Here is a 26,764-nt window from a genome sequence, read left to right as displayed (position 1 = left end):
CCCCAGCAGCTGAAAACAAAGATTAAAGACCACTAGTTGGTGCCGCCGGCTAAAATCAGGGAGTGTTAAGCAACTTGGGCTAGAAATTCAACCTTGCTCATGCTGAGCAACAAATAACTTCAGCAACTGCAAGGAAAACGGCTCTAGGAGTACCCGAGAGAGCCATCCATCAAGGAAGGGAGGCTCCACAGGCAAGTTTGGCCATGGAGAACCAGAAAGGACTCACTGCCCACAAGCTGAACAAGTTAAATTATTCTGAGCATTTGAGGCTAGTTCTTGGTAAAAAAAACACATCATCTACCTGATAACAGGTAATTACATTTCTTGAATATCAAGGTAGGACTTAAAGCTGCCAACAATTAAAAAGAGACCTGATTTTCTCAATGTACAATTCCATCTTACACTGTTGCTGCATTTTCTAAGTGCCTCATATCCATTTTAGAGTCATTTTTCCTTCCAAACCTTAATATCCCTTAGTCCCTTCTAAGGCAAAAATTGTTAGACCCATTTTGCAGATCTGTAACTATGTTAGCACGATAGAATGGCGGAGCGCGATCATGCAACCACAGCAGGGAGAGGGGCAGGAAAAGGTTCTGACATCCTGGGGTCTCACCAAGAGAAACAACAGTCCTGAAGGCAATTTGTGGCCAAACCTCAAACTATTTTCACCAGAGAAAGGCAAAGTCAACTCTGTTCTTCCTGAGTCTTATACAACTGTGGCCGGAGAGTCCAGCTGTCTTGTCATGGCCTCACATTCTTTATGCAAAGGCTCTAGTGGACAAGATTTATGGGGTGGTCTGAAGAAGCAGGCTAAGTAATGTGGGATGTAACCACAAAAGAGAACTTTCTGGCCCAAGCAGAGTAGATCTAGTTTCCGTGGAGGGTTGGACAACCAGCCTCAAAACTGCCTGTCTCAGCTGTGGGTGCTCAACACCCAAGAATGAAGCAACAGAGATTCTTCTCCTTTAGAGAATTTGCTCTGTGATCACGGTCATGCTAAGGTTTGAGGAGTTGAAGGCTCAAAGAACACCTGGGAGCTATTTTCTCTGGAGGTGGACACAGAGATAGCACTGAACATAATCAACATAGTCAGGGAGAAGGGAAACTGTGACAACACAAATGAGTGAAGCAGACTTAGCTACCAATCTACTGAGCTACTACAGTGCCCGGATGTTTGTAAAACTAAAAGAAATTGCTTTTCATGCCCAGCAGCCAGCACAGGCAATGAGCCATCACCAAAGCCATCTCAGCAGGATAGTAAATCAAACATCACCAAGGCCAAGAAGCAGTATGTTAAGAATAATGATTCCCCTCTGAGGTGATGATGCTTAAAAAATCCAAAACAAACTTAGCCAAGCTTCCAAGTTGAGGGAGAAGGTTTAAACCAGGTTCATGGGACAATACTCAAAGTCAGATAGGGCCAGAGAGCACATGCTGGGCAGAATGGCTGACCAAGGGCGCCCTGTGGCCGGCAGCCAGATGTCATACTTACAGCGAGTTGGGCCGGGTGGGTTTGAGCACATCCAGGTCTGGGTCACTGGAGTTCATGTTGGGCTGTAAGCTGCTGCTAGAATTAAGGATGCTGTTTGCATTTGATGAGACGACAGATTCCAAACTGGAGTCGATGAGGCTGTTTCTTTGTTCCTCTGGGGGGAGAAAAAGCCACAAACTCCATATTAATATTATTCCATAGGGATAGTCTGCTCCTACCTATACAAAAGTTTACAAATAAAGAGATTAGATGGAGCTCTCTGGTGCCAATGAGGCTACGAAAAGGACATAGGAAAGGATAAGAATTACAAGTGGGAAAGGAAGAGCCCAAGAGTAGCAGGTGACTTGAAACTTTAGAGCAAAACTCCGTCCTCCGCTTGACAGGACACATCTCCCTTGACAGACAGGACACATCTCCCTTGACAGGACACATCTCCCCGTTCATATGACCAGCCTTTTCCTAAGACTGGACCCACCACCACACCACGAATTGTGTCTTCTTTGGACTGGCAGATGGTCAGAACAGAGAGAGCCTTCAAAGCCCCCTTGCAATCAATCATATCCTCTCGGTTTGGTGACATTCACCCTTTATTCTAAAACTCCTGCCCCCAGAATGGTCTTACTTGCCTAAGTCATGTCCTACCTTTGACCCTATAGTACCATGCCATAAAATATCTACTCTTTGGACATCCACTTCCTTATGGCTCTGCAGTCTAAACCCCTGACCACTCCCCAGATGGACTCTTCTGGGTTGCTTCTAGCTCCAAGTATTTGATGTTGAGCTTCCAGTTAGTTCTTTGATCAATAGATCTGTAAGGACTACAGAGTAGTCTGCATATACAAAACTGAGTCCATGTTCCAAGCAGTCACATTAGTGCTTGGAAAATATTACCAAGTCAGAAGGGAGAAAACCTGAATTCCTACCACTGACTGGCTGTATGGAGTCAGGGAATATTCCTTGACTCTCTGTTTCTTGGTTAATGCAGCTATAAAATGGGGAGCATGAGAAATGCCTTACACAGCTCGGGGAGCTGTCATGAGGATCAAGTGGGATCACATGCAAGAATGCGTTTTGTAAACTTCAGAACCTTGCTCAAAGAAAAGAACTTTCTGTTTCTTCACATCTTTAAAAACTTGGAACCATGCACTGAAGAAAACACTTTGGGGATGATTTAGCCAAATGGCATGGTCACCACTGCTGCAGCGAAACATTAGAGACATACAATGTCATTCTTGTTCCACATTCCTTACAGATACACCATATTGGAATCAACTGATGTTTTGGGCAATCAGTTTACGTATCAAGAAATGTCATGTCTGGGTTAATCCTCACTGGACCTTTCTGAAATGAACCAGAGGTATACCATATCCCTAAGAAGCAGACTAGGCTCGCTGATATGGTAGTTTAGAGGTCAACAAGTGAACCCGGCTCTCTTTAGGCAATAAAGGGGGTGAGGTCATGATAAAAAATACTCTTCCCTTGCACTACTCATGTATGTAAAAATATAATATGCTTATGAAATGATGTTAGAGTAATCTTCACATTAGGTACACACATACAGAAACACACAAACACACATGTATACACCAATACCACCTAGTATCTTGGCAAATTCTCAATGCCATGTTTGAAGCCCTACAGAACACTTAAAAACCCCGTGAGGCTTATGGGAGATTCCTGAACTCTAAATAGATTTTGAAAAAAGTAGATTATTGATTCCTGAGGTTTAGAACTATTCGTATTTCAAAAGCTTGAGTTCCAAAGAGAAACAACAAAGAAAGAGAAATCAAAAGAGTTACATTGAGCCAAGATGTAGGAGGACTAACAGGGCCTGCAAATGGGTACTTGCTACCAGGAAAAAAAACAACTCTAAAATTACATAATTAGAGGATCATTGAGGGAATGGATATGCCATTTATCAGTATGAATCAGTATAAGTAAAATTTTCCTTTGGACGAAATCCTCATATCAAGACTCCTGAAAAAGTGTGAGGAGCCCAGGACTACCTTCATTCCAAGGGGAGTAAAGATGACACTTCTTTGGGGCTCAATGGAGACGTATTCTTTTTTTTTTTTTAAGTAGAAAAAAAAAAAGCTGTATTTATGAAGATGTTTACAATACTTTATTTCAGGTTATTTCCAATTTTTCACCAATTTAAAAAATTGACCAACTCAATGAAACCTTGTGAATACAATGTTAAAAAGTATAACTATGAATCATAAAATTGAAATTTAGTATGAAAAGATAAGAATGGATAATTATATTGAAGCTATGTGGAATTATGTTTATAGACAACAGGAAGAGAAAATAAAAATGTAAATATTGCTCGATAGGATAATGAGATTAGAGGAGGTCTTTTAAATTTTTCATTGTTATGCTAATACAATACCTTTATAAAACCTAAAAATCTTCAAACAATACATTTTTAAAAATTATGGTAAAATACACACAACAGAAAATGTATCATTTTAACCATTTTAAAGTGGACAGTTCAGTGATATTAAGTCAACAAATTTTTAAAACTTTCAGATGGCACCTGAATAAAAGATGTGTTGTCCATTGGTGATTTTAATGTATCTGGTATATAACTAAAGTCACCACAAAACTTTTTCTGGGAAATTGGCAGATCATAAACATAAGAAATTTATTTTGCTTTATATTAAACCTTATTGTTTTACTGTTTCAAAATTCAAATTTACTCACAAGAAAGAGTCAGTTTCATATTAGATTTGGTTTAACAAATGCTGCTCCTGCTATTCATTCTTATCAGCAAAAAAAAAAAAAAAGACTATTAGTGACTAACGATAATACGTTCCAGAAAATAAAAAGTTAAGGGGAGACGTATTCTGCTTCATATGGTAGGAGAGATGAAGAGTTTTATTAACTCTGGTTTGAGGCCAAGTTTGCAGGACATAATAATCTGAATTCATAGGAAACAGAAGAGTATAACTAAAGCTCATATTTCTCTGTGATTACATTTACTTGCCCATGAGAGGGTTATAATTCTATGAATTAAAAATAATGTCATACTAAAAGAATATTAGCTTTTCTAAAATATTATCAGGACTTTTTTTTTTCTGCCTTACTATGCATTAGAAAAACAGAGTATCTGAAATGAAACCTTCTTCGATTTTCATTTATTCAATAAATATTTATTGAGCTCCTCCTGGGTACCAAACCCTGCCCCCAGACAGCAGACTCTGACACTAATTTGTTGGTATTTTAATCAGATGTATACTAGAGTATTGATTAACTTGCACATATTCACTTGTTCATAGGTCTACCTTTCTCAGTAGACTATAGGCAACCTAAGATTGCGCATGTGACAGACAACACTTTGAAATCACAATAAAAAAAAGTTATATAAAGATGCTTTGCTTTATAAAATATTTTATCAGAATCCTAATGCTCATAAAAAGATCTGATTCTAAAAAATGGACTTAGGTAAAAGTTTTAAGAACATATCTCCCGTTACAGTATTATAGACTGGGTCTCTCCACGAGCTAATGAGGAAGGCTGTAGCATGTGGAACATATTTGTTTTTTTCTTTTTTTTTTCTTGTTTACTTTTAAAAAATTTTATATTGGGGTATAGTTGATTTACAATGTTGTGTTAGTTTCGGGTGTACAGCAAAGTGATTCAGTTATATATATACATATATCTATTCTTTTTCAGATTCTTTTCCCATGTAGGTTATTACAGAATATTAAGTAGAGTTCCCTGTGCTATACAGTGGGCTCCTGTCGATGATCTATTTTATGTAGAGTAGTGTGTGTTAATCCCAAACTCCTGTAAACCCACAACAGAACGAGGATATGGGTGGATAATGAGGACTCGACTCTCCCTGGACTGGCAAAGTCAATAGAATAAAACAGGTGGCTACACCCAAACTGAGCCTGAGGATTTCTAGTATTCATTTACTGGAGGACACAGAATTCTTTTTTAAAGAAATAAATTCTTTCTGAGATTATATTTTGACTTATATTTAGATATCTAGGACCTGTCACATATGGTGTAACCTACAACAAAACAACAACAAAAACAAAAGATCAGGGAAAGGAGTTTTTTGTCCAAAGAGAAAATTAATAATAGCCAAAATATTATCATAATATTTCATAGTTTTGCAGACAAGATAGCCAAATATGCATCCTAAGATGCAGACTCTTTACTGATATCCCTCAATGGGCCATATGATAAGGAAATCTGGAAACCTGGCACTCTCTGACTACAAGATCACTACAGTTTTCTTTGACAGGAGACCTCACGTAATGAGACTGAGAGCTTCTAAGCAGACAGATGTCTAAGCTGAAATGCTGACAATCCTTCCTGAGGGTGAGTAGGAAGGTGATTATTCCAGAGAAGGAGTGGGGAGTAAAATCAATAGCAAATCAAATGTTTAGTGGTTAAGGCAAACTATACTACGACAAATTCTAAAGCATTTGCAATCAATTAAGAAATAAAGAGAAAATGATTCAGTAATGTCACTCAAAACAGGAGGACTTTTGTCAGGTGGGCAAATGAATACTTGCTCCTGACAGAAAAACAGAATGAGAACAGGCAGCCTAAAAGATTTTTTTTTTTTAAAATTAACCAAATCATTCAAATACAGAGCTGGACTTCTCTGAGTCACTGATGATTCAAACCAGCTCTGGCATCCGCATTAGAAGGTATAAAGAAGGACTGATGGCAATTATATTGCTGAAGAAAAAAAAATTACAGGCTAGTGGGCTGAAAAAGGAAAACAACAACCAGCTGTGAGTCAAATCGACAAGATCAAATGGCCAAAACAGAAAGAATGCCCCCAATACAAGAGTCTTCTGGAACTGGTTGAAGGCAGTGAGAATGCTTGCTTTCCTCAGGCATGTTTGTCAACAAGAATCTCTCTTCATATTAGTCACAGAAAACAAGAGCCCAGAAACAAAGAAATGATAAAATAAAAGCCCAAACAATTGTAAACATGCATGGGTAACATGTTGGATGCTTTCATGAACATGTGTTCTCCAAGGAGTGACAAACTGGATGTGGACTTGGTCCTCAAAAACGCACACTACTGAAGGGCAGGGCCACGTCTGCCCTCACAGACTACATCAAGCATCCATGACGATGACCGGTGAGTCAGTGTCAGCTCATACATTCCTGGTGCCCAGGCCATGCACAGTAGAGATTAAAGCTCCACAACAGTCATGACATAAATAATAAACATAAATAAGGCAACACAAACCATCAGAATGTATTCTGTTAGCACACAGGAGGCAGTTTTGTGTGACTGAATTTTTCAGGTGCTTCGGGCAGGGACCACTTACGTCCTTGAAACCAAAGTACTAGTTACAGTGGGCAGAGTCTGTGTTTTTTGTACAAATCAGGAGCGGAAAAACATGAGTATGCAACCAAATCACTGCAACTAAAAAAAGCAACCACAGAATAATTTTGGTGATATTGTACTTGTTCTGGGGGTTGCCATGGAAATCTGGGAGCTAAGCTCCTTCACTTTCCATATTTACCAAGTGATTCCCGCTCGCTCTGATGACAAGCGTGCCACATACAAGACGCAGGGTCTCTTGATCACAGAACTCAGAGGCGAGTCCAGGAACGCACATGCAGAGCCCAGCCAAATCCGCCTGGCTCGGCAGGCCTGAACACGTCTGGCCCACTGAATACTCAGAGCTGGAGGGTAAATAGGAAACACAGACCTTCGATGCCACTTTGAGGGAGGTTTCTCACCACGCACAGAAGTCTGTCATCATAGAGGCTGATATCTCAGCTTTCCATGAGGTCTCAGACTAGCTGTCAGAAAGAAGAGGGAAGGCGACTGATCTTTAACAGCAGCTCCTGATGCCTCACAGAGCCCAAAGGAGGGAACTCACTCTCCACATGATCAAACAGGAAGAAAAGGGAATCGCAAGACAGATGGAGGTTCTGCAGAGACCCAGGGCGTTACACCAAAAATATTAAAAGCAAAACGTTTTGCAAAAGCAAAACGCCCAGAGGCTTTCCCAGGCTATGGTGGAGCGAGAGGTGTACTTTCTCCTGCTCATTAAAGTTTTGCAATGAAGTCTGTAATGTATCATCTTGACAAGACAGAATGATAATAGCATAGCAGCTTAATGAATTTTGCAATAAAAAATGAGTGCACAGCAATTTCTGAGTTTACCATCTCTGGGAAACACCCAAGTACACAGGAAGCTTGTAATCAGACTTTCTAAAGCAATTTTTCTCCTCTGTAGCTTTTGCTCCTGATAAGAGTGGCGTGCCAAGCCCCACTAAAATCTGAGCTGGTCTGATTTCATACTGACCCAGCCTCAGTCCCTACGATAAAAATAATCTTAAGAAGTAGTTTGGGCAGCATATTTGAGCACATGAAAACAGGTTGGGCAATGTTTTAAAAAATAATCTTAAAATGTAGTTGGGGCAATGATGGACTAAACAGGGAGGTGATAAGTGAAAAATGTGGTCAATGTTGTTTGGACCCTAGATGCAGGACATGATATCACAACTTCTGGCAGGTTGTCTTCAGCAAAACCACCACTGATTTTGGCCCCCTGTGGACTGACTGACATTCTCTCCCCATAGTGCCCATAATAACCCTCTGCTTTGCAAAGGGAAAGAATGCCAATGAGAATGGAGTGCACGAAAGAATGGGGAAGTCACTGTGGCTGGCCCAGGATGGAAGTGATTCACAGGGATGAGACATGGAGGTACAGTGGGGAGCCTCTCCTGAAACAGCATTTCAAAAACCACGGTGTAGGAACGCGCCTCTAATTAACGGCTGGACAGGGAACTGAATGGTCACAGGTAAGCAGACACTCTGCTACTCACAACACAGCCCTCCTTCTTCCCTGAGAACTCACTTTTCAGGAGGGACACTCTCCCTTTAGTCTATGGTTCCCCGGTATCTGAGGAAGCCCACATACAGACTGCTTACACCAATGCTCATGAGAAAGAAGAAAATGATATATTTACTTATTTTTATGCCATGACTCATTGCAAAATGGGTTTGAGATAGTAAATGGAGTGTATGATTAGAGAGTTTTGTTTTTATCATGTAAAAATTAGGCAATACATAATAAATATGCATTCCTCTCCAACTGAAAAGTACAGAATAGCATACAAATATCCTAGATATATTTTGGTGTGTCAAAGTCCAGTTGTTTTTCTATACGTAGAAACAGACACATATTTTCTTCTTTTAACAAGGTGGGATTACATAGTGCCTAATGCTACAATACCTGTTTCACATAGTGATAATGCCAGAGATGAGAGGCTGGAATATGCTCTTTTTTATTTAATGCTCTACCTTGAACTTTTTTCCTGCCATGAGCTTTCCACGGCATCAGTTTTTAAGGGCCACATCAACTACGCGGTTCTCACTCACACATGGTAACCATACATAATTAAGGTAAGAACTACATTACACCTTACAGTCTGTGTGACAATAGGAATCCCTGTGGATAAACATGTCATCTGCCAAAACAAACAGGTGTGTCCAGAGCGCCCAGGATCTGCAGAGGCAACCTGAGAAAAGACACATGCTGCAGCTTTGATGGCTCCGAGAGAGGTATTACGTAAAGCTCTGAACAGTACGGATTCCCAGTTATTTTTCAGCAAGGAAGACACACATGTTAAGTACATGAGCTGAATTCTCAACCTCTCCCTGGGCCTGTCTGGGAGAGGGTCCAGGATGAATTAACTGAACTAAAAGAATTAATCAGAGCGATAATCCCAGCTGCCAGTTAACAAGATCCATGTAAAATAAAGCCCAAGAATCCATTCCCACCCCACCAAGGCTGCACAACTCATCCCAGACTGCTGAAGTACTGGCACTCCAGCATCAAATGGACTCTCTCTGGGGCCAGGGAGACTCTGCATTACCCTCACATATGGGCCTCTCCTTTGGACTCTGCAGGCTTCAGAGGGGGAATATTTTCTTAGTCAAACATAAAGTAAGACTATAGCCTGATGGTAATCATCGTAATCTGAGCTAACATTTATTAGGTTCTGAGTATGTTCCAGGCCCATTGTCAAGTACTTCACATGCACTGGCTCACTTAATCACGGTAATTTCCCTCCAAGGAAGCTATTATTAGTGATTGATTTTACAGATGAACAAATGGAGGTTCAGAAATGAAAAGTAATGGATTCTAGGTCTCAGGGCTGGTAGGTGATAGAGATGGCATTGAAAAAAAGCATTGAAACTACAGAGCCCCTGCTTCCAACTACCACCAGGCTGCCCCAAACCCCAACAGAGAGTCTAAGAGACACTCTGCTAATGACAGAAGACAAGCAACCTTGACCATCCCTCCCTTCCCCAAGCCAGTGCTTCTCTAACTTTAGCTGGCATCAGCATCACCAGGGTGCTTTTAAAATTACAGAGGCCTGAGCTCCAGGCATGACCTGATTCAGAATGTACTGGGGAGGAGACCAGGCATCTGTATCTTTCAACAAGCTCCTTACATGATTCTAATGCACACCCAAGTCTAAGAACCGCACTTCCAAGAAACATATTTTAACACCTTGGGACAGGTATGCTTTGGAGATATTTTGGGTTTGGTTCCAGACCACTGCAATAAAGCAAATATTGCAATAAGGCAAGTCACATGAATTTTTGGGTTTCCCAGTGCATATAAAAGTTATGTTCACCCTACACTGTTGTCTATTAAGTATGTAATAGCACTATGTCTAAAACAACAATATACACACTTTAATTACAAAAAACTTTATTGCCAAAAAAAGCTAACCATCACCTGACATCGCAGTGTTGCCACAAACCTTCAATTTGTGGAAAGCGCAGTATCTGCAAAGTGCAAAAAAGCAAAGTGCAATAAAAAGAGGTATGCTTGTGTTAACTACTAAAAATTCGGGACAAAATAAGTGATAAGTGTCACCTTGCAATCTTTTGGAAGAAATCTTAAAAAGTACAAGACCTGGGTGCTTGGTCCCCTCTAATCCTCTGGCTCTACCTTCTGCAGTTGCCTGGAAAAAGTATAGCTTTCACCTAGACATACCAGTCCAATCTCTGCTGCATGATGTATCTGCGTGTTAACTTGGAGATTAAACAGTAATCTCCTTTGCTACCATTCATCTGGCAGCACAGTTGAAAAACCTCCTTCCATCTGTTCTAAAGTGATCACAAATGAGAGAGACTGCCCTGGCCCAGCATATTAAGTGACTGCTGAATGCACACTGCTCGCTGCAGAGCTGGGGTGACATGGGGGGGTCGTCGTGTGGCTCCTGCTTGCCACCACACGTATTGAGGAACCCATTCAATATGGTTCAACTGCCTCCGTGGCAACGCTGGACTCTGGGACAGATGGTTTTTATTGCTTCCTTAACTCAGTCTAGCAAGGTTTTCACTTAGGCAGCTCAAGAAGTGACAACGTGGCATGGGGAAGGGGTATGACCTGGGTACAAATCCCTTCTCTGCCGTTCGCCAGCTGTGTGACTGCTTAACCCTTCGAGCCCTGGTTTACTTGTTTGTAAAATGTGGATGATGAGAACCTACCTCATGGGGTGATTACCAATTATAAGGATGACATAACACTGGGAAAAGGAAAAAGCCACCTGGAGAAGACTCCACTACCACTCTCAGATTAAAGTGAACGAGATTTACGGAGGTGCCTGGGCACACAACTGGTCTACCCACACAGAATGAAAAACTCCTTCTGGAAAATAAAACACACATCAGTGAGCATCAACTAACATGCCAGATACTTCCATGACAATCTGAGGCCAGAGTGTTGGCATAGATTCACTTCTAAGAGATAAGAATGGGCTCCAACTTCTGCACAGGGCAGGGGCACTGCAGCGAGGTGAAGGGAAAACATGTGCTGATGGGAAGCACACAAGGGAACTACTCTGGGAGTTTCCGGCGCATCAAGCATGTCAACTAGGGGCTGAAGAGAGGGCTGACCCATGGATCACAGAAAAAATATTAAACTGCAAGTATGCCAATGAGGAGGAAAAACATAACTGAACTCAAAAGAGAGTAGGCACACAGACATAATAGGAAATGAGGTTCTGACAGTATCATATGAAGTCTGAAGGTAGAAGAGAGGTACATGGAGATATTGTGTAGGTGTACGTGTTTGTGTGTGCGTGTGTGTTCTCACAGGTGCGATCCCCGTAACAAGATATCTACTCTGTGGCAAGAATCTGAAGAAAGGTAAGGTCATGTGAAACCTGGAGAGGTGTCACAACGAACCCAGAGTGCACAACGTGAAATCGACAGATGAATGGCGAGTGTTCACAGTGATATAAACAGCTAACGGACAACATCTGAGCCCAGTTCCAGTTGAGCAGACAAAGGAATCTTGAGTTTGTGTGTTTATGTTAAGAAGAAGGATCTGAGCCAGTCAGAAATTTAGAGCAAGCTCTGTGGACTCCAAACTGTGGTACGTATTCCACAGGTGGACACACAACACTTCTAAGGTCAAATGTGGATGAACATTTTTTGGCTGAACAGTTTCATATTTATTTTAATGTATATTAGAGAGTAATACAGTAAGACAATAAAATTCACGCTGTAGAAATTTTACTGAGTAGGACGAGGCCACGTAAAGAAGTGAGCTGCTTTCAAATTGATTTATATAAATATATTAAACAAACAACAGTGCAAAAGTTATGTGATTGTGGCCCAAAGAGTGAATGAAGGCCTATGTAAATGATTCAAGTTTGGGAAGTACTGAGCTAGGTATGGCAAGAGGCCTTAATGTGAAAAACATCACTGTATGGAAATACAGCATTTTTTTTCCCCCACAAATTACCTGCAGAGTCTTCCCCAGCATTTTAACTCCAAAGAGTAAACTCAGCGAAGTGCTTTGATAGTCTTCTATCTTTGTCCATAGACCAGACAAAGGGGAGGGTTCGCGTGTGAAAACAGTACACTGTGACCTGCTCATCTAATGGTGGTGAGTTGGCTGCACCGCAACCTACGAGGGGCGAGAGCTGGCAGAACCTTCCAGCTCCTGGCCAGTCTTCCTCACAACACCAACTCACCCGCTCCTCCTATGGTGCCTTTCCAGGCCAGCCTGGACATTACTCTAATTTCCCAGGAAAATAAGCATTTCTAAAATCAACTCTAAAAAGTATATGTATACACGCACCCCTATGTGCTTTGTAATGAAAATGTTTCTCCAGAGAAAGGGAGGAAAGTTGAGCACCCCACAAATATCTGCGCATATGGAGATTCCAGCCCCGTTTCCAGGGAGCGTCTCCTCGTGTTCAGAGGGAAGATGTAGTGCTTCACTGTCTTCCCGTCTCCCATCCTCCTGTCCCCTGTGTGCAGACAGGGACGGCTTGATCTGCAGCTTAGGCACGTCTGCTTTCACACATCCTTAACTTTCACCTGCTGCCTCGTGTGATAAAATTAATCTTGGGCAAGGATCTAATTGATTTTCTCCTAATCGCCATCTTCTTTCTTACATGCTCCCAGAATATGCTTTAAGACCTGATCCAGAGCTGCCTCTGTTTCCATCTAACCATAAACTCGGCACTATTTCAAGCTTAGAGGAATTTACCAATATCGTCTGATCTGTCCTGATCTGCACTGTACATTGCTTAGTACAAAACCTTAGGTGACCGTGGCTGTCGTGGAAACATGAGAAGCATCTCACCCCACAGCTCGATGCTGTGTTTGTGGCAGATGTGGGTGAGGCCAGGCCTGTTCCAAGTGTTCTCTGTTACAGACCACAGCCAAGAACGACCCCAGCCAGATACTTCAGGGGAACACAGGCTACTGTTCGAAGGGAAGCCAATCCCAGTACGGGTCAAAGCCCTAGAACTGTGCCTATCTGCTGACCCAGAAATTCTTCCAGGAATTGATCATAAGGAAATAATCACGAATATGAACAGATTTAGCTATGAGGATGATTATAGTGGCTTTACTCATGAAAGCAACATATCTGAAACAACCTCAGTGGTTGCACCAATGTGCAGCCATATTATGGGATATGACGACCTCTTTAAAAGCAGTGATGCTCCGAGGGTGGGGAAGATTTGTGTTCAGCAGTAATGATAAGGAAGGCCATTGCTTCTGAACGACAAAGGGATAAAAAACATTTTCTGTAACAAAGAGGAGATGCCAATCCAGATATGGAGTCTCTTTCCTCTTCAAAGCAAAGTGGGTCATTTTTCTGATTTGCGCCTTTACTGTAACTCAGAGAGAATATTATATATATATAATATATACAGTAAGTACCATATTTATATAAATATATAAAAATAAACATATATAATACATATAAATACATAAAAAATATAAAAAGTATATAATAATAATACCACCGCCACACCTCCCAGCATTTACTGAGAACCATTTGAAGTGCTTTATTCCTCACAACAAGCCTATAAGGAAACTGTTATCCCTGTTTTCCAGAAGAGGAGACTGAGGCCACGCAATGGCAGATAACTGGCCCACGTCACACAGCCAGAGAGCGGCCGAGGAGGGCTCTCACCCAGGCGCCTGGTGCCCATGAGTGCTTTCAACCACCACGTTCTCCTGGCTCCCTGAATGCGCACATCTGAGAGCAGTTATCCTGCCGACTCACCATTACCTATTCACGTGTCTACTTCCTTTACTCAAATGTGAGCTCCTTACAGACGAGGTCACGTTTTCATACTCCTTGGTGTCTGCGTGTGATTGAACAGGAACTAATAACAGTAGCAGCAGCTCTCAGTCGATGGCCCTTGCCACGTCTAGGCCTGTGCCAGCTGCCTAGCTGCATTAGTTCATTGAATCCGCACCACTTCCCTCTGAGGTAGGCCCTATTATCACTACTTTACAGGCAAGTAAACTGAGACTGAGAGAAGGTAGGAGGCGAGGCTGAGAGAAGATAGGAGGCTTGCCTGAATGCTGTCGCCGGCACAGGGACCCCCAGGGCTGCCTGCCTTCGGGCACAGCTGGGACCCTCGACTCCCACCCTCCACCACTGGACTCCCTCATTACAAAGGCTGAAACCAGACTGGAGATTTGAGGGCCCAGTAACCCAACTGCTGCAAAGAACTCAGAAATCCAGAGGTGAAAACAAGATTCGATACAGTTGTGGTGAGAACACTCTGCTACTTGGAACAAGGAGGGCAATGCTCTCCTATTAACTTGTGAATTAATTCCACACATTTACTAAGCATCCACTGTGTGTCAGGCCCAGGAGAGGTGGAGGGGAAGGACGAGCAAGCCAAACAAGGTCCCTGTGCAGAGAGAGCCCCATTCCAGTGGGGCGTGTGACTCGCACGAATAAGCACTGAGTTACAACCCGAGAAAAGGAAGGGAAACTGGTTCTAGGGGAGCCGCTAACAAAAGAGGGGCCGAAGAAGCGACGCCTGAGCTTAGATCTGATTGTACCGCTGGAGGAAAAGGGGCTCGGCTGTCTGCCCACAGGGGAGTGGGAAAGAGGATCCTGGGCGGCGCAGCCCTCCCTTTCAACCTCAGCACCCCTGCTTCCTGTCCTGTCGAGGTTACTCAGCCACGGAACCCGGGAGGGTACAATGGCCGATACAGTGTCCTGAAGGACACAAAAGGCAGCAACGCACACAGAGAGGCTGGAGGTGAGCACCCCGGGCAGCTGGGAGGAGGCCTGGATGTCCCCCGGGGACCACGCTGGCCCTGAGTAGTGGGACTCACGTTTCTCTGTTGACTGCATGGTGTGGAAGAGCGTCAGGGGCCTCTCGCTGCAGGACGGGGGCTTGGAGTCACTGCTCTTCTTCCGAGACAGGTGCAGCTGGGCATTGGTGAGGGGCGCGTCAGGCACGGTGTTAAATATCTGCAAAATAGTTTCATAAAAGGGTTACACGCTACTGTGAACTGGGGAGACAGCACAGGTCCAGACAAGTACGACCGAAAAGCTTGATGGAGTCTAAGAATCAGCAAGAAAAAGACTGAAAAAGACCACCAGGATTTGCTCAGGACTCTATTTTAAACATCTCTAGGAACTGGCACAAAACATCCTCCTTTGGAAGCGCGTCCCAAGGTTCGGGAACCATTCACTTCCACTTCTCACCCCTTCTGCTAGCATTTCCAGAGATCTGCTTTTTGTTGTTCTCTCCGGAGCCAATAGAAAGCTTCTGTGCTAAATATAAGCCATTGTCTGCGAAGAGGGCTTAAAGTTTTTTGACCACCTTTGTCCAGAACGGATGAACTAAAACAACTTTACTTTTCCTCATTGGTTCTGTTTCCCAGTTCTTAACAACTGCTTCACAACTTTCTGAGGCTGTGAAACATGCGTTTAAATAACAGCCCCCAAAAGAAGCCCAGAACAGGGCAGCATCTTCTAGTCTTCAATCATCCCCAGATGGAGCGTCTAGCTCAGCAGCTTTGTGTTATCTTTGATGCTGAGCATTCTTTTTCTTATTTAAAAAAGGGAAAAAATGTTGTTTCCCCCAAATCTTGATGACAGAAGTAACATACATACTACAAACAGTTTGGAAAATGTAGAAAAGCATCAAGAAGAAAATAGAAAAATTCTCCCAATTCCACTATTTAGAGGTAACCACTGTTAGCATTTGAGTTTTATTTTCATATGAGGTTTTTTCTTTTAAGCTTTCATTGCAAAAAAAAAAAAAAAAGACCACGGTAAAAATTGAGAAGAAAATGATAGATAAAAATCATGACAATGCTCGTCTTTTTTCCTACAGATCCAAGTACGACAGAATTATTATAATAGCTACCACTTACATGGTGCTTACCATGATTACAGTCACTGCCATGCAAGGTCGGCTCCCTAGGGACCAGTCACTGCGTGTATTTTCCATGTAGCTCACTCAGTTCTGAGTGACCTTGAGCTTCAAGTACTGTCCTCACCATTTATAATGAAGGACTGAGGCAGAGAGGTTAAGCTGCCACAATTATAGATACATTTACAGATGATAACATAGAAACATATGTCCCTAGATTTTCTCAATTCCTTTTAAAATGCATATAATAACAACAACACTAATTCATTCAACCTAGAAAGATCTTTTCAGCATCTCCTTTATACCAGGCACTCTGGGTACAACAGTGCTTGAGGCCAACATGTCTCCCGTGGTTAGAGAATGTGCATCTAGTAGCTGTGATTTACTGAGTATCTACCACGTCAAGTGCTTTGTATGAGTTATCTCATTTAATGTTAAAACACACTTCTCCATAATTGGAATTCTATTCTTTATACAGTTTTGTATCCTATACACTTTCTCTAACATTATATTGTAACATTTCCCCCTTCATGAAGAAAATCTTCACACCTGATTCTTCCTGGTTGCGTAACACACCCACTGTATTAAGATATCAATATTTATTGATCCACTTATTATCATCTCTTACTCTCTGGAGCTGGTCTCCTTCTGGATTTTCTCTTTCCCAACAATCACGAGTAATGAGAGCACAGTGGTGGCACCTCCACTCCCCTCACCTATGGGTGGCCCTAGACACATCAGAGTCTTTCTCATGGCTTTCTCTCCTTTGTGCGTGCATTTGAAAGCAGAACTCAGAAGCTGAGATATAGGAAGCAAAGTCATAAGAATGATAAGAATTTCAGCCAAAACAGCTGCTCTCTATGAGTTGGCAGGTCCTTGGGCTCCAATGATGCCAGCCAGCTGGTTCAGTCAGTCTTGCAACCAAACACAGCTGTCTGAAAACAGCATTATCATATTTTCCCTAGGGGACTGAATTTTCAACAAAATAAATTGAATCACTACATAGCTGAGTTCAATTGGGGCGAGGAGGTAAGGAGAGAAGGGGGCCTAAAACAAAAACAACAAAAACCTCCTGGCTTCCAGAGGAGCTGGAACCCCTAAAAATAAGTACCAGTGTTACACATGTCACCAGGCTCCTTCTGAGCATCTTCAAGGGAAGAAAAGAGAAATTATGGTTGTTGTTGAGCTCAAGGACCACTAAGCTTCTCAGAAGCTCCCTCCCCCTTTGTTCTGTCCTCCAACAACGCTGAGCCAGGGCTGCTCCTAAGTGACACCCCGTGCACCATTACCACTGGCACTTGCTCTTATACAGGAGTGTTTGCCCCTGCCAGCCACTGTGCAAGGTACTTTACATGACTTATCTCTAAGTCAAAGGTACTAAGCAGGATGACCATTCCACAAGGAGAGATTTCCTAATGCCACATGGCTTAGCAGGAGAGGGGCTGGGATGGGACCCTAGGGTTGCAGTTTCTAACATCTCCACTCCCCACCTCTGCAGCAGTCCTCAGCATTCAGCTCATCTTCTCCAGCTAATCTACACTACAGAAGCCGGTGCCCAAACCCACAAGTACAGATTTCAACAAATAATGATATCCTTTAGCACCCTTCTGCCTCTGGCCTTAAATACAACATTTTCGGCAATCTGAGCTAAAAAACATCTGAAAATGAATTCAGACACACTGATAGGCCCCCACCTCTTTATGTCTGGGCTCCAAATTTTGTCTCTCTTTTCCTTTTTTTTTTCTTTTTCATTTCTTTTCTCTTATTTTTTTATTACTTTTTATTGGAGTATAGTTTCTTTACAATGTTGTGTTAGGTTGTCTCTTTTCCTAAAGAGCTACTGAGAATGAGATCCTCACTCAACCGCAATGTGAACAAAGATAATGCATATGCATTTTCATTTCAACTGTCACCAGAAATGTGAGCATTTCTTCTTTCCTAAAAACTGTCGTAGATGCTGGAGAAACAAAGAAGAGTGAGTCGTGAGGAAGGACCATGGATTTAGACAGATGCGTGGAAAATTGCTTCCAAAACAGTGTTTATACACAGGCAAACGGGAGGAGACACGGGAACACATGAGAATTACATTCTGCTCATTGGCTGTTTTCTCTAAAAGGAAAGCTACTGGAGCATACTAGAATCAGTTCTAGGAGATGGAGATTTTCACCATGGGCCAGAGCTACAATCCTGAAGGCCAGCTCTCTGGGTCTCAGTGTGAGTCAGGCCCCGGCTTCTGAAGAACTCCGACAGGGCTCTTCTTGAGATCAAATGCACTAATGTGCAAGTGGGGCCTGCTACGAAATGTGGAGTGCCAGACACGGGACTATCACCAGTATTATTACACATGGTTTTCCCAGGTACAAGGGCACCTCTGCAAATCAGACCAAGTCAGAGCAGAAGACACAGACTTTCACTAAGGAGTCTGGGCAATCATTCCCCAAATTACTTTTGTTCCTTTAACTCTGAAACTTGAATACATGCAAGTTGTTAAAAGGCTGCTCACGGTCCGGCCACCTTCTCAGCCAGGCCAAAAGATGCCTCTGTGAAAAAAGCTTGAGTTGAATTCTGATGAGAATCTGAATGATTCACAGTTTTGCTGGTTGTTCCAATCCTGTTTTGTTTGGAAGGGATGACTTCAAGAGAATCCCATGAAGTTCCCTTCATTCTGTTGAGAAGAATCACTGTACAAATGTCTCTGCTGAACGATGGAAGCATGAGCTCATGTAATCTCTGAGCAATGGATTTATGGAGCTCTACCATGTGGCTGGAACAATCTACTCATTTCACAGAGACTTTCCAACTTAACACAAAACGGGGGGATTTATTCTGTGCCCCAAGTGCCCCATTAATTCTGTTCAAACTTACAAATGAATTCTGACTTAGTCAGGAATGCCTTAGAAATAAAAGTTACAAGGAAGGCTGTAAGCCTTCTGGAAGCTACCGAGGAGTAAGATTGTAAAATAAAAATATGATTCTGGATAACGCTCCCAAGTATCCCCAGTGTCAAGCTTCCTATAAGTGGAATTAGCAGACCTGTAAATACCAAGCTGCAGTTTCTCCTTAAGCTGTGTGGCAGAGTGGTCAGGGGTGGCTTGGCCTCTGCCGTCACACAGAACTGGGCTGAGGCCTGATCCAACTGCTCATGGGGCAGGACCTACAGCTACACTGACTTCACCGTCAGAGACACTGGCATCGTTGCCGTGTCACGGATGTCACCTATATGTGGACTCTAAAAAAAAGGTACAAATGAACTTATTTACAAAACAGAAATAGAGTCACAGATGTAGAAAACAAGCCTATGGTTACCAAGGGGGAAAGGGAGGGAGGGATAAATTGGGAGATTGGGATTGACATAGACGCACTACTATATATAAAATAGATAACTAATAAGAACCTACCTTATAGCACAGGGAACTCTGCTCAATACTCTGTAATGACCTATATGGGAAGAGAATCTAATATATGTATAACTGATTCACTTTGCTGTATAGCAGAAACTAGCACAACATTGTAAATCAACTATACTCCAATAAAAATTAATTAAAAAATAAACCTAAACACCATCCAAAAAATATATATATATATAGGAAAGGAATTTACAGTCATTATATGGGTAGAAAGCAAATAGGTGTTGGAGCTATACAGACTTGGGTTCAACTCGGGTAAGAGCCTTAACCCCTCTGAGACTGTTTCCCTGTGTAAATGGGGATCTAACACCTGTCTTGCAGGGATACTGAAAAGCTAATGAGTATTAAATGCTGAGCACAGAACCTGACAGAGTGGGCAGGAGGTAGTGGTGGTATAAGTGACAATAAAAATATCCAAAGTTTACTGAGTGTTTATCATGCTGTTATTTACATGGATTATCTCAGGATTTTACTCTACTATTATTCTTGTCATCTTGTAGGTGAGGAAACTGAGACTCACTGAGACTAACTGATTTGTTCAAGGTCACATAAATGAGTACAGCTGGACTGGGACTTAAGACAGCTTAGCTGGACTGTCTGGGTCTTAACCACCTGTGGCCTTTATACGTGTTAGTAATTTGAGAGACAGAGGACAAAATGCAAAGATCATAAGTTCTGGAGTCTGATGGATCTGATTCTAGTCACTCACTAGCTCTGTGACTTTGAACAAGTTATATAACTCTGACCTTTAGCTGTCACATCTGTAAAACTCCTGGGACTCAGGCGAGGACGGAAGCACCTAACACTGTTTGACACTCAGTGTTCAAAAGACATGATTGCATTCAACAAAAAAGTATAAGAAGGGAAATAACTGGAGACTCAACAATGAATTATCTGCAGTCAGGACATGAGGATTTAATTTATAAGTGCAAATTTAATTACTGCTCTTTGTATAACATCGATCTCAACTGCTTACAACGTTAGAATTTGCTGTTCTTTTCCCCTTGCATTGTCTACAAAATTCAAATTTCACTGGCCCCCCTTGGGCCCATCTTGACATTGGAGACCATTGACACTTGTGGAATTTATTCTCAGCCATGTCACATACACATTTTTATACCTTTCCCAATCCCATCTGTAACATGCTCCTGCAATTTACAAGGATTAGAAGCCTTCCCGTAACGTGTGTGGTGTACTCTTTATTACGTGCTGTGATTTTTATGGGAGGAAAATTAGGTCATGATGAAGAGTTCCTGGTCTGTAACTGCAAAGTAGCTCTGAGATAATAAATCAATGACAGAGGCCTGGGATTACAAGGCAAAAGAGAAAGGCTTCTATAAGAGAAAAGACTAAGCATTTTCCTAAAACATAAATGTATCAGGGTTTCAAGTAACAGAAAATAATAACAAGTTATGGGCTTGGTTAATCTGAGGAGTATCTGCTTTGGAGGTGGAGGACTAAGCCTATGGAGCATGGCTCACACACTGCCCACTCTTTCTATCCACAGGCTGTAGAACAGGACTGCTCAGGGCACGAGAAGCCATAAACCCAGCACCTTTCTGCTGGAAAGCCAGGCAAGTCTTAGCAGGGCTAATTTAATATACCAGTTAAGAAGCCAAATTCAGAGGCTACAGCCACAAAGAGGTTTTTTTTTTAAGGAGAGTTGGAAGTCCGATGTCTTGTTGATATCAGCATTTTGGCCCAGGGAACAACAATTTAGAAAGTAGTTTGATTAGTTTTATTAAAAGTCCCTCAAAAGGAAACAATTCCATTTAGTAACTGGCAGTATATATAGTCAACCTGGGTAATCCATGGGATGCTGTGATTTTCCTAATCTCCAGAAAGATTCTATTTCCTGTTATCTTTGCTGACAGAGAGGAATAGATTAAAACATAACAAAACCCCACCCTTATTTGAGAACCATTAAAGGAGCTCAAACAATGATTGGTTTATCTGGGGCTTTATTGGCTGGGGACTGCAGAATATAGATGTTCAGATCCACAACCTTGGACACTAATGAAGAACTGTTTGCACGGCACTTGACACTGCAAATAGAAGAAAAGCCTGTGACAGAAGCATTCCAGCTGAGCATATAAGTAAATCTAGCTTATTTCTAAACCTAACAGGTTTAGAACAGGACCAAAAAGAATATACTCAGAAACCAATGTAAGGAAAGGTAACAACAACAACAATAAATCAACGAACAAATGAAAAAAGCCATGGTCATGAGGCACAAGATTAGCTTCCCAAGCAGGCCACAGTAACAGGAGTAAAGTGTGCAGGCATTCTTCTTCTTCTTCTTCTTCTTCATCATCATCATCATCATCATCATCACCATCATCATCAATTTTGCATATCAACAGCCACTTGAAATAACAAGGAAATGAAATACAACTGGCCAACACTTGTCATTTGCCAGAAACTGTTCAAATCAATTGCATTCTATTAATTGATGCACATTTTGTGTACAAACCCCAACACTGATACAATGGATTCCAAAGCCACCAACATCTTGGTAAAAGCAGATCAAGGCAGTTTGGTGGGCCCAAATCAACTCAAATCAAGACAACCTTGAAAGACACTACCATTTTAACAGGAACGCAAGTTTGCTTAGGACTTGCTGCTTACACTAGCTGTTAAGCAAGGACATCCATGGTTGCTCGCTCTTCTCCTTGACATATAAGATTAAAAGTTAACATGTATTAAAAAGGGGCACTGATCTTTGGGCGTTTCTAAGAATTAACAACTCAAAGATCACCACTCTTACCTCTTCCAAAGCCTACTGATAGACTGGAAAAAGAATCATGATAACTTATTTTGTAAAACATCAATAGCCATTAAAAGGAACAATACTGATAAAAAGCACATGGTGCGTGGGCACAGGTACACACCCATGTCCTGCTTCATGTGCAGAAACCCTTTTGAATGCCACAGTCAAAAGAAACATCGTGGACTGTTCAAAACAATCCTACTATTACATGTTGGAACTTAACAGGAAGATGTTAAGACATACACATAATCTGAGATTTCATGTTTAACCAAATCTATGAAAAGCTGGCAGTTTGATTCTTGACAGGATTGTTTTCCCTAGACATTTAAATTTTTCAAAGTTATTGGCAAGCTAACCTTTAAAAAGAGAAATAAAAGGAAAACCTTGTAAGAAATTGCAGAATTTCTGGGCTTTTCGGTATCTTGAACAATGACAGCGTTCAGTATTTTGAAATCTTAACTAGATGCATATAAATATTGATAACTTCCACTATAACCCCAAGTATTGGGCTTATTGATGTTTTAAGGCTCAGGGTGACAAGGTGTGAGCTGGGTAAAGATTCTGTGCATATAGAAATGGTAACTTAAAATAATTATTACCTTAAAACAAACAGCGAAAGAGCCAAAGTCTTTGCCCTCTGAACTTTTAACTCTGAAATCTGACTACAGATAAAAAGAGCCAGACTCTCAAGTCTGTTCTTTAGCTTTCAGATAATCCAAGTCGAGTCCAGGGTATGGAGCTGTTGATGGGAAATGATGCCATGAGCTACTATTTCCCTTTAGGAAGTCTGGCAAAGAGACCCAAATAAAAGCCGTTAGGATCCTACTCTACCCTATAATAAGTAAAGGCTGTAGGTCAAAGGTTACAGTCTCTAAGCAAGACTTTTAAAATATATAGCCACAAGTTTACTACAGTGTGGTAAACTCTATGGTTTTGTTTTTATTTAATGAGTGATTCTGATATCAGCAACCAGAGTACAATCTGGTTCACCTTCCAGGGATGTCTTTCTCAAGTGCTGATACAATCATTTTACCTCTCTACTTGGAATCCCCTGAGAGCTCCCATTTTTCAGAAGTAAATGCCAACCTTTTCCCGTAGCTTTCAAGACCCTTGAAAAATAGGCTCAATCCAATCTTTGGCATCATCTCCGACCACTTGCTAACATAACCCAAAGTTCTTTCACAACCATTTCGTTTTAATACACACGAGTTGATTGATGTTGATTAACTGATTAATGTTCCTCTGGAAGGCTGTCCCCCCATCTCCACTCTTGCTCTGCCTAGAAATTGCCTATTTATCTGTCAGAGCCAGGTACAAGCAGAATTAAATTATTTCTCCTCAGTGGTACCACACACTTCATTCATCTTACTGGATGTCACTTAGCACACTATATTATGCTTAGTTATATCCTGAGAAAACAGGAGGGCCTTGGAAAAAAAGGTCCTGTCTCATTTATCTTAGGTCAAGAGTAGGTGCTCAATAAATGCAGTCACTAGAGATTAACAAGAATAGATTTAATAGCTTGGGTTATGAAAGGAGTCCTAAGTTCAACCCTAGTTCCTCTCCTAACAAGGTGTTTTTTCAACTCTCTGGACTCTAGGTTCAAAATTTGTAAAATAGAGCTAAAAATACTGACCTTATAGTGTTGCTGTGAAAAATAAATGAAATGATGAATATAAGGCTGCTTAGCACAATGCCTTGCAGACAATAAGCTGTAAGTAAAAGTTAGCTATTACTATCATTATTATTATTACTGCTAGACTATGTACATTAAAAAGACCCATTACCGGGCTTCCCTGTTGGCGCAGTGGTTGGGAGTCTGCCTGCCGTTGCAGGGGACACGGGTTCGTGCCCCGGTCCGGGAAGATCCCACATGCCACGGAGCGACTAGGCCCGTGAGCCACAACTACTGAGCCTGCGCGTCTGGAGCCTGTGCTCCACAACAAGAGAGGCCGCGACAGTGAGAGGCCCGCGCACCGCGATGAAGAGTGGCCCCCGCTCGCCGCAACTGGAGAAAGCCCTCGCACAGAAACGAAGACCCAACGCAGCCATAAATAAATAAATAAATAAAATTAAAAAGACCCATTACCTTCAACTGAGTAAATAAATCAGTATGTATTACCAACATGGAAAAAGAACAATTATCAGGAGCCCCCATGCAAATCCATATCTTCTGGCTTTTTCCTCTCTGCCTTCACTTACTTTGGGATATATATTTTGTACAAATTGGTCCAAACATTGCTCCCCTTCCCAAGGCTGTGCAGGAGGTGAAGGACCAAGTTTCTGAAGCATCACAACAGGGTAAGTATGTGGTTAGCGTATTTAACTTGACCAAACTGAATGTCGTTAAGAAACACATCACTAAAGCTCCAACGAACGAGAAACAGGTGGGTTCTCTGTGACAAGAGATGATCAGCAGGGGATGTTTCTAGACAAACAGGTGCTGTCTTTTTTCTTCTTTTTCTAAACAAAGCTTCTGTCTCCTTTTTTTTTGAATTTTTGAATTTTATTTTATTTATTTTCTTATACAGCAGGTTCTCATTAGTCATCAATTTTATACACATCAGTGTATACATGTCAATCCCAATCGCCCAATTCATCACACCACCCCCCCATCCCCCCCGCCGCTTTCCCGCCTTGGTGTCCATACGTTTGTTCTCTACATCTGTGTCTCAATTTCTGCCCTGCAACTGGTGCAGCTGTACCATTTTCTAGGTTCCACATATATGCGTTAATATACGATATTTGTTTTTCTCTTTCTGACTTACTTCACTCTGTATGACAGTCTCTAGATCCATCCACATATCAACAAATGACCACAATTTCGTTCCTTTTTATGGCTGAGTAATATTCCCACTGTATATATGTACCACGTCTTCTTTATCCATTCATCTGTCAGTGGGCATTTAGGTGGCTTCCATGACCTGGCTATTGTAAGTAGTACTGCAATGAACATTGGGGTGCATGTGTCTTTTTGAATTATGGTTTTCTCTGGGTATATGCCCAGTAGTGGGATTGCTGGATCATATGGTAATTCTATTTTTAGTTTTTCAAGGAATCTCCATACTGTTCTCCATAGTGGCTGTATCAATTTACATTCCCACCAACAGTGCAAGAGGGTTCCCTTTTCTCCACACCCTCTCCAGCATTTCTTGTTTCTAGATTTTCTGATGATGGCCATTCTAAGTGGTGTGAGGTGATACCTCATTGTAGTTTTGATTTATATTTCTCTAATAATTACTGATGTTGAGCAGCTTTTCATGTGCTTCTTGGCCATCTGTATGTCTTCTTTGGAAAAATGTCTATTTAGGTCTTCTGCCCATTTTTGGATTGGGTTATTTGTTTTTTTAATAGTGAGCTGCATGAGCTGTTTATATATTTTGGAGATTAATCCTTTGTCCGTTGATTCGTTTGCAAATATTTTCTCCCATTCTGAGGGTTGTCTTTTTGTCTTGTTTATGGTTTCCTTGCTGTGCAAAAGCTTTTAAGTTTCATTGGGTCCCATTTGTTTATTTTTGCTTTTATTTCCGTTACTCTAGAAGGTGAATCAAAAAAGATCTTGCTGTGATTTATGTCAAAGAGTGTTCTTCCTATGTTTTCCTCTAAGAGTTTTATAGTGTCCGGTCTTACATTTAGGTCTCGGATCCATTTTGAGTTTATTTTTGTGTATGGTGTTAAGGAGTGTTCTAATTTCATTCTTTTACACGTAGCTGTCCAGTTTTCCCAGCACCACTTACTGAAGAGACTCTCTTTTCTCCATTGTATATCCTTGCCTCCTTTGTCATAGATTAGCTGACCATAGGTGCGTGGGTTATCTCTGGGCTTTCTATCTTGTTCCATTGATCTATATGTCTGTTTTTGTGCCAGTGCCATATTGCCTTGATTACTGTAGCTCTGTAGTATAGTCTGAAGTCTGGGAGTCTGATTCCTCCAGCTCCGCTTTTTTTCCCTCAAGATTGCTTTGGCTATTCGGGGTCTTTTGTGTCTCCATACACATTTTAAGATTTTTTGTTCTAGTTCTGTAAAAGATGCCATTGGTAATTTGATAGGGATTGCATTGAATCTGTAGATTGCTATGGGTAGTATAGTCATTTTCATATTACTGATTCTTGCAAACCAAGAACATGGTATGTCTCTCCATCTGCTGGTATCATCTTTAATTTCTTTCATCTGTGTCTTATAGTTTTCTGCATACAGGTCTTTTGTCTCACTAGGTAGGTTTATTCCTAGATATTTTATTCTTTTTGTTGCAATGGTAAATGGGAGTGTTTCCTTAATTTCTCTTTCAGATTTTTCATCATTAGTATATAGGAATGCAAGAGATTTCTGTGCATTAAATTTTGTATCCTGCAACTTCCACCAATTCATTGATTAGCTCTAATAGTTTTCTGGTGGCATCTTTAGGATTCTCATATGCATAGTACCATGGTC

The 26,764-nt window shown here is 41.5% G+C and overlaps 1 protein-coding gene across 4 annotated transcripts in view; it reads right to left on the bottom strand.

Annotated features, from left to right (window-relative positions):
• Positions 1-26,764, bottom strand: part of ARHGAP26 (Rho GTPase activating protein 26) — a 470,734-nt gene that overhangs the window by 73,944 nt on the left and 370,026 nt on the right. For all 4 annotated transcript variants that reach the window (XM_036847117.1, XM_036847118.1, XM_036847119.1 and 1 more), the window contains exons 19-20: positions 15,108-15,246; positions 1,493-1,646 (exon numbers count right to left, since the gene is read on the bottom strand). In XM_036847117.1, the coding sequence (XP_036703012.1) occupies positions 1,493-1,646; positions 15,108-15,246 (293 nt within the window). The remainder of the gene's footprint in view (positions 1-1,492; positions 1,647-15,107; positions 15,247-26,764) is intronic.

Source organism: Balaenoptera musculus, chromosome 3, assembly GCF_009873245.2.
Source record: "Balaenoptera musculus isolate JJ_BM4_2016_0621 chromosome 3, mBalMus1.pri.v3, whole genome shotgun sequence".
NCBI classification, from domain to species: Eukaryota; Metazoa; Chordata; class Mammalia; order Artiodactyla; family Balaenopteridae; genus Balaenoptera; species Balaenoptera musculus.
Note: the sequence above shows the minus strand (reverse complement) of the source record. Positions and strands in the feature narration are given on the sequence as shown.